Consider the following 18,898-nt stretch of genomic DNA (forward strand, 5'->3'; position numbering starts at 1 on the left):
ACATGTTTACCGATGCCGAACGCCACACAGCGGCACAAGGAATGTTTAAACGGCGAGAACAGCCGCCAGCTACAGCAGCAGCCACATCAGCAGAACCGGTTTGTGACAAGTTAACAGCGGTCATGGTGAAACTCGAGAGGCTCTACGAGCGCGAGATTCGCAAATGGTGGGAGGCGACCAGCCTCACTAACTATGTAGAAGAAGGAAGGGTACCCAGGGGCTTGAGGGTGCATACAGTCCCATCTTATGAGCACCCGGATCCACAATTGCTCACTGACTGGTTCGAGCATACAGCTACGTACTGCGAAGGGACCCTGAAAATCCTGATCAAATATGCGTGGAGTGACCGCGAGAAAGTATTGGCTGAGATCTCATTGATTAATGATGAACTAGATAAAGAAAAGGACTCAAGCATCATACTGTCGATTACACAAAAGAGAGAACAAATGAAAGCTCGTTTGGTGAAATATGAGACCAAAATAAGAAATCGAAAACAGGAAAAGTACGAGCGAGATGCAAACGACTATTCAACAGGACGTGTCCTTACCTACGCCAAGAAATTTGATGCCCCACGCAAAGCCCTACTGAAAAGCTCAGGTGCAACCACTGGAACATCCATAACACCAGACATCGCCACCTCGGAATCTGAGGTGACTGAAAACGAGTCAGGCGATGAGCAAGCCGAGCAATCACAACAACGGGGGCAGAATCGTGGAATGCAGCAGGGCAGGAGTAAGAAAACCCCTTTTCAAGTAGAGTACGAAGTAATCAAGAGCTCATGGCTCCGGGGAGGAAAGAACAAACCCCCGGACACGGAGGAGCCAGGATCAGGAGCACCAGGAGGACGAGGAGGTCAGGGGGAGGAAAAAGGAGGAAGAGGAGGGACAAGGACCTCCCGTTGGGTCAACCGCAATCGAACCAAGAAATAGCAACATCAGATGCGATTGGCCCACAAGAACAAGCCAACCTAACAGTTGTTAACTTGACGTCTAAACAACTGACTGACCGAGAAACTGAAGTTCTCAGTTTAGGACTAACCTTTTGCCCCAAAAAAGAACTGGAATACACCCAAACCAGGATCGATCTGTTTCGCTTCACGCGCAAACTCAAACTTCATAAATATTTTAAACTACGATCCCACACCCAAGATCTTAACAAGAAGGGGGCCAGAATAACAGCAACAGATGCACTGAGCAGTAGAGATCTAGTAACAGCAGAAGCTCTGGAAGACCTCGAAAGAGAAGAGACACTAGATGTGCAACATTTGGATACTGCTCAAAGGGCAGAGATGCAAGGGATCGACCAAGAGAGGGAGGAGAGCAATCTTAAACCTCCCTCCGTATTTGTTCCCCAGTCCCCGTGGGACGCGGTGGATGCGTTTTAGCGAAGCAATGACAAATGACCTCATGAGATATCGCAAGTCTAACCATACCAGTCACAACTTCAACATCACCGAACAGCAATATGAGGCACTGATGAATCTAAAGAAAGACAACAACATTGTGGTGAAACCTTCCGATAAAGGTGGGAACGTTGTTTTAATGAGTAGGGACTATTACAAGACCGAGGCATTGAGACAGCTCTCTGATGACAACTTTTACACTAAGTGTACTATGAATACGTACCAACAGAGCATCAAAGAGTATGATACCCTTATCAAAAAATGGTACGACCTACAGATGCTGGGTAAAGACGAACACTTATTCCTACGTAACAACTGTCCAATGATTCCCACCTTTTATCATTTACCCAAGCTGCACAAGAGCAAAGAGAGTCCACCCGGACGCCCCATTATCTCTTCAATTGGCAGCTTGACAGAGAACATGTCATGCTTCATAGACAATATTCTTTTCCCTTTGGTGTCAAATCTAAAATCGTACGTCAGGGATACGAAGGATTTCCTGGTGAAAATTCAAGATCTACAGTGGAATCCAGGATACCTGCTTGTGGTGCTTGACATCACAAGCCTGTACACAATCATTGAACACCAACAGGGCCTGAATGCAATAAGACATGCTCTAGAACAGCGCCAAATGCGCTTCGCCAGACACAATCTCATGATACTTGAATTCGTTGAATTCTGCTTAACCAATATGTATTCCTGTTTGAAGAACAACTGTATCTACAGAAGTCAGGGACGGCGATGGGTACTTGCTTCGCTCCCAGCTACGCGAACCTTTTCGTGGGCTGGTGGGAGGAGCAAGTACCCAGGAGCTGTAAGGTTGGGCAGGAGGTGGGCACCACCGTGTGTTGGCATCGCTATATCGATGACCTTTTCATCGTCTGGAATGGTAATGCTACAACAGCCACTGAATACATCAAGTTGCTTAATAACAACAACCTCAACTTACACTTTTCGGGATCCATTTCTCCTGTGGCAGCGGAGTATCTGGACCTGAAGGTGTTTGTTGAGGATGGGCAACTACACACGAGCCTATTTAGGAAGAAGACTGCTGGCAATTCTACACTCTTTGCCAGCAGCAGCCACCCACCACAACTAATCAATAGCATCCCCTACGGAGAGCTATTGAGAATTCGTAGAAACTGTTCTAGAGATTTGGATTTCGAGGCGGCTGCCTCTGAATGTATATCCCGCTTTTAGGTAAGGGGATATGGCGAAGACCTACTACATGACACGCTGAGGAGGGTAAAGAAGATACCGAGAGGAAGCTTACTCACTGCCAGATCAGATGGATCAGGCCGTGACAAAAACAGAACCACCACCACCAATACATTTCGGCTGATCACTCCCTATTCCACCGGAGCAAATGACCTGAAAAGAATGCTAAAAAAGAACTGGCACATTCTGCAAACGGACATCGTATTAAAGGATGACCTTCCGCCCAATCCATTAGTTACATTCAGTAAAGCAAGGTCCGTGGGTGATATGCTCGTCAGGGGCCATCTGGAAAAACCTCCCTCTAAGACGAATACCCTGAAAGATCAAAAAGGGTTTTTCCCCTGCGGGAGATGTAAAGCCTGTGCGAGCAGCAGAAGAGTCTTGTCGTACACTATACCAGATACTGGAAGGATCATACCAATTAAAAGGTTTATCACCTGCAGTACACAATATGCTGTTTACTGTTTGCACTGCCCATGCGGTCTCCGCTACATAGGCAGCACTATTAAAGAACTGAAGCTAAGGGTTTTGGAACATTTGAGAGCCATCGACAAGGCAGACCCCAGCTACCCAGTGGCCCGCCACTTCGCGGAGGTCCATGGACGAGACCGGAAATTATTACAATATTTCGGCCTTGACACTGTACCACCCAATGTGAGGGGCGGAGATCGCCTCAGACGACTCCGTAGACTTGAATCTAGGTTTATTATAGACCTCTCTACGAAGTTTCCTAGGGGCTTGAACGCTGGGGAGGAGATGGCTTTTCATCTGGGTAAATAAAACATAATAGGACTACGTAGTCCCGTTAAGGCCATGTAGCATCCAAGGTACTTCCAGTTTTGCATGATTTAACAGGATAGCACAGGAGTAAGACTCTTGGATGATCGGAGAGTCCTCAGATAACTTTGAAAATAGCCTTAATACTGTTGTAATGTGATGTAGATTCCGAGGCTTACTGCAGTGGCTGTCAGCATGCCTTGTTTAGGTAATTATTTACAACAAGGGGTGGTGATGGACAGAGTCTCTGAATTAAGCAGAGTACTCTCACCCAGTCAAGAGATCAGGGCTAGATCCAACACCGTTTTTTAGCTCATTGCACCATCCCAGTTTCAGAACCTGGCTGTATGCAAATTAGTCTGTCCCTGGCCCAGTGCATCATGGGAACAGGGCAGACCAGACTACAAAAGCCAATTCTTACACTGGGAAGGAAACAAGCTTCCGGGGACCGGTTTCTGGCATTACAGCCGTCTTCGGCCCGGCTTGCTTGAATCCTGATGGTGCAATGAGCAAGGGACTCACATCTGAGTATACCCTTCCACGCTGTTGGATCTAGCCCTGATCTCTTGACTGGGTGAGAGTATTCTGCTTAATTCAGAGACTCTGTCAGAGACTCTGTCCCTCACCACCCCTTGTTGTAAATAATTTTGTCCACCCTAAGCGTGGAAGGGTATACTCAGACATGAGTCCCTTGCTCATTGCACCATCAGGATTCAAGCAAGCCGGGCCGAAGACGGCTGTAATGCCAGAAACCGGTCCCCGGAAGCTTGTTTCCTTCCCAGTGTAAGAATTGGCTTTTGTAGTTTGGTTTGTCCTGTTCCCATCATGCACTGGGACAGGAACAGACTAATTTGCATACAGCCAGGTTCTGAAACTGGGATGGTGCAATGAGCTAAAAAACGGTGTTGGATCTTGCCCTGATCTCTTGACTGGGTGAGAGTATTCTGCTTAATTCAGAGACTCTGTCCCTCACCACCCCTTGTTGTAAATAATTGTTTAGGTAATGATAACTGTTTATTGAGCATTTACCTTTTAGGCACTACTGTCGCTTAACATGCACAACACTCACTAGATGGACACATAACATCATGTCGAATGCACCTTGACTATTGCACTAGAGTTCCCCTCCTTGCTTAGAACCTTCATATGATTAGTTTTTAATATCGTTGTGTTCTAGGTATTTGAGAACTCTTTCTTTCTTATTTAAGAATGTTGATGAATTGAGGTTCAAACGATGTGAGTTGTATTGCTTTGCGACTTATACGGTGGTAAGAGACGTTAAATGTCTGCAGGTAGTGGTGGACCATTATATGGTTTTTTAGATAGAGGACTCTAGCCGATCCACGGCTTTATTCTGTTGTTTACCTCAGAAACATATAATCTAGTGTTTATACCCACTAACTGTATGGATTAGCCCATCTAGGGGCTTTATTGTATAACCTGTGATAGTTATAAGGTTGCACATACTGATATTCCAAGATGGCGCCTAGAGCGACTATAGTGGGGTTGTCCTCTGTCTATTTCAACATTTAAAACAAGAAAGTGAAAATGGTGTATTTAATCCACCTAAAAATGTAAATCATTGTTACCACACTGACGAAGGCGACATGCCGAAACGCGTTTGTGGCGAGTGCATGCGAGAAATAAACCTGCACGTTTGAAAAGAGCTCTCGAGTGCTGTTGTCTTCTTTGGAAATCGAGAGGATTTGGAGCGTTATATATATATATATTCTAAAGAAGGCACGGTGCACTCAGTGTTCGTCCTTTATCAAAGCAACTTTATTAGATAGACACCACTGCTACACCAAAGCGTTTCGATCTCACAGGGTCCTTCTCACTGTAGGTGAGTCACTCTTCTACTGATTTTGCATCAATTTGAACATACACTAATGTGGAACATAACTGTTTGTTCTTGGATTTGTTTACATTGGTTGACCAACACATAAACAATGGTACAAATAGGGGTACTAAACCCAACTGTTGTGAACAATGTTGAATTTTATGTTTAATCAATTGACTCACTATTAAGCATGGGCAAACTGATTAGCCGGCATGAAATCATTAATGACACATTTCAAATCCATTGATACAAATCCAACTAAGTAAATGTCTCTAAAGTTTGAAACAATAATTTCATTCTTTTTCTTTTCTTTAAAAATGTAATGTAATCGAATACTGTAAATACACTACAATTCCCATCATGCTTCATAATAGGCTGGAAATGGGAGGTGGTATAAATAAAACTCACAAGTGAAGAATGACTCACCTACTGTGAGAAAGACCCTGTGAGGTCGAAATGGGTTGGTGTGGCAGTAGTGTCTACCTAATAAAGGTGCTTTGATAAAGGACTAACATTGAGTGCGACATGCCTTCTTTAGAAAACACGATCGAGGGCCCTAAAGGTTCAACCCATCATCAGCACTCACAGCAGAGTGCGCTAGGGAAGAACCTACCTAGCTGGAAATATATAAAATATATGTGTGCAAAATAGGAAGAAGAGAACTCAAGGTAGTTCTCAAGTTTAGGTAGAGAGCAGATCCTATATAGAGCACCCTACAACACCGGTGAAACTCTGTTCACCTCAATAGTCTGTTTTTCTAGCAAAGGTTTTAGGCATAGGATTAGCACAGTGCCATCCACGCCGATCTTGAAAAAGACCAAGCCTTTTGCCATTTTTACAGCAAAATGTTTAAGCATAGGATTAGCAAAGTGCTATCCATGCCTAGCTGTAAATTGACAAACGCCTTTTACCACTCCAGGCACAGTATTACAGCTTTGGATTGGTAAAATACCATCCAAGCCAACCTGGAATACATAAAAGCAATCCAAGGTGCAATATATATATAAAATATGTGATCAAGGCCCTCCGGGGTCGAAACACGTCTTGCTGATGGTGTATTAACAGGAGCAATAAAACTTTGATGCTGCACCACCTTGTGGTCTGTGCTCCAATTCTTGCGGAGGTCACCGAAGTAAAGGTGGAGTTTCTTATATATCACAGTTGGCTTATCTTCACTGGCTATATTGGTGCTTCTGGGGCAGTGCGGTCCAAATGGCAGAGCCATGTCGTATTAATATTCCAAAATACCTTCTTTTCGAAGAACAGGTCGCACTCACGGGTCAATTAGCATTCTTTTATTTAAAAAAAGATAATTCCATAAGGACCGAACCCAAGTAGGCCCTTACGCGTTTTAGTCTTGCAGAGACCTTGTTCACAGGTGCGTGTGCAGTGTATCAAAGCCAATTAAATGCTCCGCATGTCTTTGTGGGAGATGTAGTGCTAAACGTACACAACTAAAATCATTAATGGACCAATTCAAAAATGTGCATTAATATGTGTGTAAAAGCTATTAAAACAGGAGCAGGTAACATTAATCAAACTCTGTCTACAAATCTTTAAAATCCGACCACAGGTTTAGATCATTTCAAATTATGGTAAAAAAATTCTCTAAATTCATACTGTCAATGCATTCGTATGACCGAATATTGAAAACTCTTGACTCATAGATTATGTGTTGCAATATACATTACAGCATTTCAAGCCGCCAGTGGGTATGCGCATTTAAAATGATTGCGTACGCATTGACAATATGAATTTAGAGAAATTAAGTTATATACAGTGAACTTTGATTACATAGTCTTAACATAGTTATTGAAATACATGCAAAAGAAACATCTCTTTGATTTAGACTTCATATACCAAGGGATAACTTGCATTTAAAGAGCATCACAATAAATACTTATTAGAACCTCAAGAATATCTAGATTTACTTATTTATATTATATAATTGTGACAACAACAACTCTGGAGGACGGCGGAGGGCACATCTCAGGGCATCAATGGTAAAAAGCAGACCTGAAGTCCTGGAAGTAATATTTGGCTTAAGAGTACACCTTTAGCAAAATGCTGGTGCTGACATACTGGAGGTAATTCTTGGACTCGAAGAGGGCAGCCATGGCATATTCGGGCTGAGGGTAATGGCTGAGGAAAACAAACCATGATAAAATGCAGGCTCTGAAATACTGGAGGAATTTTTTGACATACAGGCCACCCACGGTATATGGGGAATATCAACGGCAAAATTCTGGTGCTGGTTTATTGTATGTAATTATTGGTATAAGGGTGTACCCATAACAAAACGCTGGCATTGGCCCAATGAAGGCAATTCTTAACATAATCAGCAACTCTTGCAACAAAGTTTGGGAAAACAATGGGGTGAACTTCTGGCGAGTATTACACCCACCACTTTCAAAGATTACCAGACGCGACTGCACTCTACTTCAAAAGAAGCCATCAAGTTAAAATTTCTAGGCCCCAGGACTCTGCTTGAGACCATAGCAACCTAATTCGGCTTGTGACCTCGTTGGATGCAGTCACCTGGGAAATTTTAGTTTGTAGGCAGAGCAGTCCAAGGAATTACACACTCCACTTGGAGAGACTCAGCAGGGAACAACTAAGAAAAAAATTGCTATGAATTTAAAGCCACTGGGTATTCCCTATGTTAGTATTTCAAATTTGTGTGACTGTATTCTGTTATCATATGTTCTGCCAGAACCAGATAGGAGAAGTCCTGCAGGGCACAGCTTCATCTGCAGAAGCAAACTGACATATTGGGATAGTATGGGCATTCTGGGAAGCGAACACCTTTGCAAAGACATGGGGCAGGGGAAGATCAGGTTGCCTACTGACCTGCCTATACACACTTTTAAAGCAATTTAATATAGGTAAGCCAGGCCTAGGGTGTGGGTTGATTCGGCTACCCAGCATGCTTCAGACTACGGAGCCATGACTCTGTTTTTTCCCCCTTGTCTCTCTAGTGTCGGACGGTCCGGGATCACAATGCCTCTGAATGGTGCGCTTTCATCAGGACCACCCCAGACTGCCAGGATGATGATGGGTTTATCAGCTACCTGGACGCTGCCTTTTGTGCTTTCACTCCTGCACTGTTGCCAATGGCCATCACTCTCTACGTAAGTCTGACATCATTTAACGGTCCTCTGAGTTAAGGTGACTATTCCTTTGCGAGCTTCCTGAGACTTGCTTCTGCACAGGTTGTAGAAGAACATAAAACCATTACATGTAATCATATAAATTAGCCATGGAATATGACATGGTTCCAAACCATGAGTAGAATGGTAGGAATTTTTCTGAACATACTGCCATATTGACCCGCCCAAAATGTTTGGCAGCAACACACACATTCATTGCATGGTGCACATGCAAGTATATCATTCAAAGCTGAATAAGTCTAAAATTTTGAATTTTTGCCTTTATATTTTTGATTTGGTACCATGTCGTGGAGATTTTACATTATTTTATATAATTACATGTTGTGGTTTTATGCTTAGTCTGCTGTAGGTCTACAGCCCGGAAGAAGTCTGTCGTAAATGGGCAAAATGCATTGGCTGACATTTTTTTACTTAATAATATTGCAAAAAAAAAGCAACTCGAATCAATAAATGTAAATCTAGAAAGACCAACGGCAAAATGATTTACACATCCATGATTTCCTAACTTTATATACCGGAATCTAGTGTACTGATTGAAGAGTGCAGCCCAATTTAGTAACCACAATGGCTCATACATGATCAGAAGTGAATGTTTCTTCTCCATTAACAATGGCGGTCTCTGCCATGTCTAGTAACAAGCCCCCTCCATCTAACTTTCACTCGGCACAACATTACAAAGCAGATCATGCACAGAAACGAGGGGAAAGGGGATGGGGACTGAAAGAAACGAGGAGGTGGAACACACTGTGCACAGGTTCCAATGCATGCACAGCCGCTGTGATCCATGCACACCTACTTTTCCCCTGTAAGCAATAAAATAAATAGGTACAAGCCTACTAACAGGAAGCAGCTGCCCAGAATCCCAATATAAATAGAAGGCCAATGTTAAAAGATGTGAACATATGTCGTTACTTCCTACACTTCTAAGTACAGTTCCAATATTTTATCATTAAAAAATGGTACTCTGAAATTGTTAACCCTTGCATTGATCCTCAAAAGGTTGAGATAGGAGACATTTGCTTTATTGCGTATTGTTTGAAGGAAGAAATTATGAAACGGTTCTACAGCTGAATGAGCGGTTGTCAAAAGTCCGCTTTGTGAAAGCATAGGTTATGATGTTAAATAGTGTCATTAGCAAAACTATAATCTACAGGGCAGATGCCATATCACTGTTGTTTATTATCGCTCTCTCTTAAATGTGCATTAGCACCAAATCATTGTATATTCATGTGTATGTACATTAAAGGAGCACAAACATGGATACAAAAGCAACAGAGCACTGGACAAAGGTGAGGGCACACATAAGGGACCAAAAAGAGAGATGGTAGTGAGGGTAGTACTGGTAAGCGTATCCCTTATCTGTTGGGACATGAATGTCTCCTTCATGGTAAACAGACATGTGAGCCTCTCTTGAGCACCTGACATCAATTGAATCTGGTGTCCTGACCTATAATTCGGTCCTGGTTTAATGGTACTCTATTGTGTGTTTAAAGGCCAAGGCCTGTCTTTGACAGTATGAGGTTATGGACACGTCCTGTGACCCGGAGGAGAGCACCCAACATGCACTCATTTGGCAGTGCAGTACTATCCTTGCCTTGGGTGCTTCAAGTAAGGTAGTGGTGGGAGCGTATTGCATTTTGTAAATGCATAGTGTGACCACATACCTTTTCAGAGCCAGTGAGAGAGTGGACTGCTGACCACTCTCTGGTTCCACTGTTCAGTGAAAACCAGAAGCTTGTGCTGACATTCTGTGTGCATGTGAAATACATCTGTACATGTGTAGCACACTCATGATAGTAGGTGTCTGTGTATTGTGAGAGTCTGACAGTGGAGCCATTTGGAACGTTTTTTGATGCCCCTTGTTTAGCATAGCAGTACAAAAGGGGGAGGGGATGATGGACAGAGCATCTGAACCAATCAAACACTCACACCCAGATCTAGGTTTAATCCATCACCGTTCTTTAGCCCACTCTGCCACCCCAATTCAGACATGGCCATATACAAATCAGTCTGACCCTGTGCCTCATGGGAACAGTCCAGCCCGAACTGCCAAGCCATGCCTTCCCTGGACCGGAAACAAGCTTCCTAGGACCGGTTTCTGGCATTTCAGCCAGGCTTGCTTGAATCCAGTGTCAAAGTGAGCAAGGGACTCACGTCTTAGCATACCCTGCCAACTTATGGCGAACAAAGCAGTACAAAAGGGGGGTGGTGATGGACGGAGCATCTGAACCAATCAAACATTCACACCCAGTTAACAGATCTGGGTTTAATCCATCACCGTTCTTTAGCCCACTCTGCCACCCCAGTTCAGACATGGTCATATGCAAATCAGTCTGACCCTGTGCCTCATGGGAACAATCCAGCCCGAACTGCCAAGCCATGCCTTCCCTGGACCGGAAACAAGCTTCCTAGTACCGGTTTCTGGAGCCGTCTTCGACCAGGCTTGCTTTAATCCAGTGGCAAAGTGAGCAAGGGACTCATGTCTGAACATACCCTGCCAAATTATGGTGAACAAAGCAGTACAAAAGGGGGTGGTGATGGACGGAGCATCTGAACCAATCAAAGACTGATTTGCATATGGCCATGTCTGAACTAGGGTGGCAGAGTCCTGCAGGAGGACAGACTGTCCAAGAGTAGCCAGCTGTGTTCCCAGCATGAGGCTCGCCCAGAAGTTTCTGGCTGCCTTCTCCAGTGAAGCTGCAGCTCACCCATTTTGAGAGGTGACTCCCATTACGGGAGGGGGGACTCCCATTACGGCCCCTGCAGTCGACTGTGTGCAAAGATTACTCTAAGAAGTCATCCAGTGCTGTCTGGCACCTGAAGCCTTCATGCTGCTCCTGCCAATCCCCCAGCGAATCCCGAGAAGGAGCAGACGTCGCCACCGAAGCACGAGCAGATCCTGCCTGGAGGCAGCAACTGCCCAAAGGAGCACAACCTTCATGTGGATTTGACCTGTGAGCCGCAACAGCATTGTGAGCACTTGCCGCTTCTCGGACTGGATGCAGCATCAGCCTGGATGGATGCCCACCGAGTCTGCTGTGCTTCTCCCTCAGTGTGGTTCCAGTCCTGTGAATAACCACATCTGTGGTTGCATATCAGATGGGATGCCGCTCAGCCAGCCAAGATGAGGAGTACATGCCACAACAGCCGACCTCAAGGAGCCTGTCCGCTAGTCGAAGACTGGCCCGTAATCCCTATGAATGGTGATTCCACCGTATGGATCATGTCTGTTTCCGACAGCTTTCCATGTCGGGCTTCCCGACTTGGAAAGCCTGTCCAAAAGTGACAATGGGTAGTATAGACTTTATCAGGGTTTAATGGGGCCCCAGTGCCGCTGCACCTGCTGCAACAATGGTAGCTACGCCTCTGAATATGGAGTTGAAGAGTGTGTAGGATGTTAAAGCAATCTTGCCTTTCTGGGTTTCTTTTACAGCATGGCTGTTCTAACCGAATGGTTATGAAGGCATACATTAGTTTTTTCTCTTTTCTTAAACATAAGCACATTTGTTGCCAAAGCCAGTGCTTTGCAGTGGCAGACAAAGAAATAGATCAACGTGATGTGTAGTGTATGTGTGTATATTTATATGTGTGTGTGTGTGTGTGTGTGTGTGTGTGTGTGTATATATATACATATATATATATATAGATATATATATCAGGCTCATGCTTGTACCAACCTTTATTCTTTATGCGTGTCAAATCTTCTGCTGGCAATGAAGGCTCCCCATGGGCCCCAGCACACAGGTGGGTTCCACAGCACACCTCCATTTGTGGGTTCATGGACACAAAATGCGGAACCCACCTGTATGCTGGGGCCCCTGGGGAGCTTTCATTGCCAGAAGAATATTTGACACGCATAAAGAATAAAGGGAAGGGGATATTTACATCCCTCCGGACTACAAGGACTATAAAGCTACGCGCAGACTTAATTAAGCAGATGATTCACGGTCCGAAATTATTAAAAGCTTTAATACCGCAGGTCCGGCGCATGCGTGATTTTTCCTTCGCCCAAGCCTCTGATGAAGATGATTTGAAACGCGTTAGGCAGTGGTGACGGACTGCATAAGGACACAGCGAGCAGGTGGCTTCTAGATTGAAGATTGGGCTGCTGCTTGAGGCCAGTGACCCTGTTCGAGGTCCTCCTGCCCGTTGGTACAAGCATGAGCCTGATTTATATATATATATATATATATTCACTGAAAAAACCATGGGTTATAGACCATATATAGTTAGGAATTAGCATTTACAAAACCTTATTTTACTCACACAAAACCATTGAAATTCCATATATAGTTAGTTGCACTAACTATATATCGCGCACCCGCAATCCACTGCTGATGATGTCACATATTACATCATTCATGACATGGTCAGTGACATCACTGATGACATCACTGATGACATCTCAAATGACATCTCAAATGACATCACTGATGACATCTCAAATGACATCACTGATGACATCATCCAGTGACTGTGTGTTTCTGTAAAGTTTAAATATGTTTTACATATTGAAGAATGAGTAGATGTAGAAGTGTCTGGATGAAGGATTTAGTAGGTGCGTGACTGACTGTATGAGTGAGTGAATAAATGTGTCTCACTGAATGCATGGGTTAGTGACTAAACTGTCTTAATTTGTGCATCATTATGTCTGTTGTTCTGTAAACTGCTGCATGTGTTGATCAGTAGCTATATGAGTAACTATATGGGTTATTGATTGATTGTCCAAGTATTTGTATGGGAGACTGAGTGTGTGTGTGGCTGGCTGGGAGATGTGTGACTCTGTGCAGATCAATGTGTTCTTGTATCAATGATTGTATAAGAGAGTAAGTATGTGTTAGTATATGTTTGAAAATGTAAGGTACTCTATGTTTAACTGTATAGATTAGAAAATGGAAGTGTGATTGATTCTTTACAGGGCTGACTAGGTGTGTGAGTAACTCCATGGATGAGTGGCAGAGTGTGAGTGTCTGTATAGGTGTATGAGTGCATATGATAGTGTTGTAAAGATGAGTGATTGTATGTATGAATGATTGTATGGGTGAATGAGTGAATGTGTGTGTGTAGACGTAGGAATCGGTGAGTGCGTATGTAGTAACTAGTATTGGTGTGTCAATGGTTTAAAAAATTATATTCTGTATTTAACACTGGGTGTAACAGAGGTTATATTAAAGTGTGAGGAGATGCATTGTATTGTCACATGAATGATATCATCAGTGATGTGACCATTGATGTCAAATGAGATGTCATCAGTGATGTCATCAGTGATGTCATTTGAGATGTCATCAGTGATGTCATTTGAGATGTCATCAGTGATGTCATTTGATATGTCATCAGTGATGTCATTTGATATGTCATCAGTGATGTCATCAGTGATGTCATCAGTGATGTCATTTGAGATGTCATCAGTGATGTCATCAGTGATGTCATTTGAGATGTCATCAGTGATGTCACTGACCATGTCATGAATGATGTAATATGTGACATCATCAGCAGTGGATTGCGGGTGCGCGATATATAGTTAGTACAACTAACTATATATGGAATTTCAATGGTTTTGTGTGAGTAAAATAAGGTTTTGTAAATGCTAATTCCTAACTATATATGGTCTATAACCCATGGTTTTTTCAGTGAATTTTCTAGGTTTTGTAAATGCTAATTCCTAACTATATATGGTCTATAACCTATGGTTTTTTCAGTGAATTTCAATGGTTTTTTATTAGCAAATATCAAAAGCTTTAAAATGTCAAGTACGTGGTAGGTAAAAACATTTTCGTGTTTATGCACGCTGATGTGCTTTGAACGCTGCCCCCCCCTCTTTTCTTTTAGGAGTATTCTCTCTTTGCAGATAGTGAAGGGTAGGTAACGCAGGCCTTTACCCCCGTTGTAATCCATTGTGCCTGCTTCCCTCTCCATTTGATTGATGGTTATCCAAGCATTTACTGTTTTGGAATTGCTTCTCTTTGGTTCATTCTCTATTTACAAACAAGCACAGAGTCGCAATACTCTGTTTAGTCTTTGCAGATAGTGAAAAATTGTTAGAAAAAACAAAAGGAATCAAGCAAAATCAGTAGGCCACTAATGGGATCTCTTCTTGACCTCGCTAAAATAGAAACATTAGGAACAACCCCTCATGAGAAATATGAAACTAGTGAGAGGAACAGAGCTCGACGCCATGATGGCTGCAAGACAGCTCGGCTCCGCCGCCCACCCCGCCCAAAATAACGACAAACCCTATGCAAATATTATAAATATATACAACACACCAGCAAAGTAACAGGGTAAAACGTTTTATTAAATAACTATTTACATGGCAGCCTGCTGCAACATCGATCAAAATACATGCTGCAGTTCCCGGGATTTCTCCCCGACTACTCTGCGGCCTACGAGATGGAGAGGCCAGGGCATAGACTAGGCGGGGCCTCCGGCCGCAACCACAGCGCCAACGATCGCTGCTGACGGAGGGGAGCCTTGCCGGTGAGACCACTGATCTGAAGAACCTCTGCCTGCGGTGCCTCCCTGAGCCGCTTGACGTAGGCCCCCGAGGGGCCGTGTGGTGGCGCGGACTCGGAGGGGGCGCTTGGCTCCTGCCCCCTCCCCAAGTCTTGTTGCCCTGGTGTGGCTTGAGATCGCCCCCGACATAGGCGGCCGGCTCCCAGGATCCGGCGGAACTTTTTGCCTTTTGGTGACTCTTCCATTCTGGACCTTGTCCCACAATCCGTTTGACCTGAAGACACGTCCTGCGGTGCCCTGGTCCGACCATCACATATACCTGCGCCAGGAGACGGCGTGGGGTGCACTGGAAGGGAGAGGCGGCGCGAACGAGCCTCCCCCACCTCCCCAGGTGGAGGTTTCACAGCTGCACCCCAGCGCTTCACTCGACGTAGGCGGCCGGCTCCCGGGGTCCGGCGGAACTTTTAGCCTTTTGGTGACTCTTCCATTCTGGACCTTGTCCCACAATCCGTTTGACCTGAAGACACGTCCTGCGGTGCCCTGGTCCGACCATCACATATACCTGCGCCAGGAGACGGCGTGGGGTGCAATGGAAGGGAGAGGCGGCGCGAACGAGCCTCCCCCCACCTCCCCAGGTGGAGGTTTCTCAGCTGCACCCCAGCGCTTCACTCGGCAGCTGAGTTACGCCCATTCTTACGGCACAGTGCCTCGCTCGGCTAGCTGAGTTGCGCCTGCTCTTGCTATTACAGTGTCTCACCCGCCATCCGGCTGAATTGCACCCACTCTTGCGGTACAGCGACAGGCGGCTGCCACGGAGCTCACGAAATGGCGGTCGGCTCCACAGACTTGGGCCTGGCCTGCAAGGATGGCTCTGGGCAACCCTGGAACTCGGACGCTTGACTGCTAGGGCATGGGCCCCATTCCCAAAAGCGTCCCCTCAGCCTTGAAGATTCTACAAGAGTCACTGGGGCCCCCGACTCCCGCAGACTTCCGGTGGGGAGCGACTGCCATGATTGCTCGCGGAACGGTCACGACATAGCCACGGGGTGCTCTCATGCTGACGCCAGCTTCAGTCTGAAACATCCAGAAACACTGTAGTATCGCGTTGTCACGTAATGCGTCATATGACGCGCCGCATTAGCGTACCCGAGGCGCGAAGCGCAGCTTCCCGGAAGCGATCCAGGGCGCGGCGCGGAGCGCGTAACGTAAGCATAACAGGTCATGTGACTTGTTAATAAAAATTTTCATTGGTTCATTTCACTTTTGGTTTCCTAATGATGTAAGGCTAGGTCATGTGACCTAAAAATGACACTTTTCATTGGTTTAGAACTATTTTTTTGTCCCAAATGATGAAAACCCCTCCTTGTTTCCTCACTCTGACTTTCATCTTTGTGAGAGGAAGACCTACAGTGCCTCGCTCGGCCACCTGAGTTACGCCCGCTCTTGCGGCACAGTGCCTCGCTCGGCCAACTGAGTTGCGCCCACTGTTGCGGCACAGTGCCTCGCTCGGCCAGCTGAGTTCCGCCCACTCTTGCGGCACAGTGCCTCGCTCGGCCAGCTGAGTTCCGCCCGCTCTTGCGGCACAGTGCCTCACTCGGCCAGCTGAGTTCCGCCCACTGTTGCGGCACAGTGCCTCGCTCGGCCAGCTGAGTTCCGCCCACTGTTGCGGCACAGTGCCTCGCTCGGCCAGCTGAGTTTCGCCTACTCTTGCGGCTACAGCGTCTCACCCGCCATCCAGCTGAGTTGCGCCCACTCTTGCGGCCTACGACATGGAGAGGCCGGGGCGTTGACTAGGCGGGGCCTCCGGCCGCAACCACAGCGCCAACGATCGCTGCTGACGGAGGGGAGCCTTGCCGGTGAGAGCCACTGATCTGAAGAACCGCTGCCTGCGGTGCCTCCCTGAACCGCTTGACGGAGGCCCCCGAGGGGCGGTGTGGTGGCGCGGACTGGGAGGGGGCGCTTGGCTCCTGCCCCCTCCCCAAGTCTTGTTGCCCTGGTGTGGCCAGAGATCGCCCCCGACATAGGCGGCCGGCTCCCGGGGTCCGGCGGAACTTTTTGCCTTTTGGTGACTCTTCATTCTGGACCTTGTCCCACAATCCGTTTGACCTGAAGACACGTCTTGCGGTGCCCTCGCAATGCGGCCTGGTCCCTGAATGTGTGCAGGGGGACGGTATTGATTGGATCAAGATGGCGGCTTCACACAAAGCTGACTCAAGTGTTGCTGCTGATGCTATGCAGACAAAAACTGGTTTTCAGTTTGTACATTCTTCAGGATTTTTCCATCCAAGGCTGGTTGAGAGTTTGTAGAACGATGGCTTCAGATTTTCAACATACTACTCTTCAACATTCTTCATAAATGTAACAATGTGAGACTCACTAGGAGAACGGCCGTTTATCTTTCCTTTCAAAATGCTGCCAGCAATATTTTCTGAATGGAAGACACCATCTTGTAGCATAAAGGGCTGCGTCAAGGGTGGTATTGCCCAGAATGTCTTGTTTTCTAGTGCTCGTAATGACGAAGCCAGAACTGCCGAAAGGGATTCTGGTCCTGCCGCTACTTATTGGAGACATTGAACTATACTCTGGACCTGCCTGGCCTCGACCAAAATGGCGCCAGTATGGGAGCGACTTGCAACTCCTTATGACGTTCTAGTTACTTAGCCTTGACGTTATGGGGGATGTATGCGGTCTTTGTGCACATGGCGGGCGGGGAAGGGTACTGACTGGGAATACGGACAACCCTATTGATGTCGATTTTTCATTATTGATTATTGTATTAATAAAGCTTCGAAATAATGTTACCCATGATACTCGCCCATGGTGTGCGTATGAACGATTTTATTGTAACTGATCCTGTTATACTTTCAATTATAAAATCAACCTTCACTGATCCTGCAACCGTTTGTCACGTTTAGTTTTTTCAATTAAATGGCTCGCTTGTTACATACTCCTATACCCCTGGCTTTTGAAAGACACCATCTTGTAGAATAAAGGGCTGCGTCAAGGGTGGTATTGCCCAGAATGTCTTGTTTTCTAGTGATCGTAATGACGAAGCCAGAACTGCCGAAAGGGATTCTGGTCCTGCCGCTACTTATTGGAGACATTGAACTATATATACTCTGGACCTGCCTGGCCTCGACCAAAATGGCGCCAGTATGGGAGCGACTTGCAACTCCTTATGACGTTCTAGTTACTTAGCCTTGACGTTATGGGGGATGTATGCAGTCTTTGTGCACATGGCGGGCGGGGAAGGGTACTGACTGGGAATACGGACAACCCTATTGATGTCGATTTTTCATTATTGATTATTGTATTAATAAAGCTAGAGATAAGTCAAGTACGTGGTAGATAAAAACATTTTCGTGTTTATGCACGCTGATGTGCTTTGAACGCTGCCCCCCCCCCATCATTTAGATTACCACCGCCCATTGCACAAAAGCGTACCGGGTGCTCCCCACGCAAAAAAACGATATATATATATATATTTTTTTTTATTTATTTTTTTGCCCCGCGGGGCCCTTTTAAAGCCTCCACATCAAACCTAGAGGGTGAGGGAGGATCTACTATGCCCCCTTATGGTCATTTCCCCCTTTGTTTTGGCCTCCTCTTGTCTCTCGATCCTACCGAGAGACAAGATGGCGGCCGCTCCGGACTGTTTAGAATGTTGACAGACACCGGAGAGCCAATCAGCTTCGCTTCGCGAAGTTCCGTTACGCGTCAAGTACGAGAACCGGAGCACTACCCGGAGCGCTGTTACAGATATATATAGTTTTTTTGAACGTTAATTTATCAAAATCCACTGGAGCACATATATTGAGACCTAGCAAAGGCACATCGGGCTAACAGTCCCTACAATTTTGCCAAGTTTCATGCAAATCCATTCAGCCGTTCGGGCTAAAAGTGAGGCCAACCGCCCTATGGAAATTAACATGGGAAAAACGCGTTTTGGGACCCCCCTTTTTTCTCGGCCCCCCCTTGACGACCCCCCCCCCCCCCCCAAATTTTCAGGGGCTGCTCAGAAACAAAATGTTCCATTTT

At 45.7% G+C, this 18,898-nt stretch overlaps 1 protein-coding gene across 3 annotated transcripts in view; it reads left to right on the top strand.

The window, feature by feature from the left end:
• Positions 1–18,898, top strand: part of SLC8B1 (solute carrier family 8 member B1) — a 206,171-nt gene that overhangs the window by 73,242 nt on the left and 114,031 nt on the right. For all 3 annotated transcript variants that reach the window (XM_078667148.1, XM_078667147.1, XM_078667149.1), the window contains one exon: positions 8,216–8,368. In XM_078667148.1, the coding sequence (XP_078523274.1) occupies positions 8,216–8,368 (153 nt within the window). The remainder of the gene's footprint in view (positions 1–8,215; positions 8,369–18,898) is intronic.

Source organism: Lissotriton helveticus, chromosome 11, assembly GCF_964261635.1.
Source record: "Lissotriton helveticus chromosome 11, aLisHel1.1, whole genome shotgun sequence".
Lineage (NCBI taxonomy): Eukaryota > Metazoa > Chordata > Amphibia > Caudata > Salamandridae > Lissotriton > Lissotriton helveticus.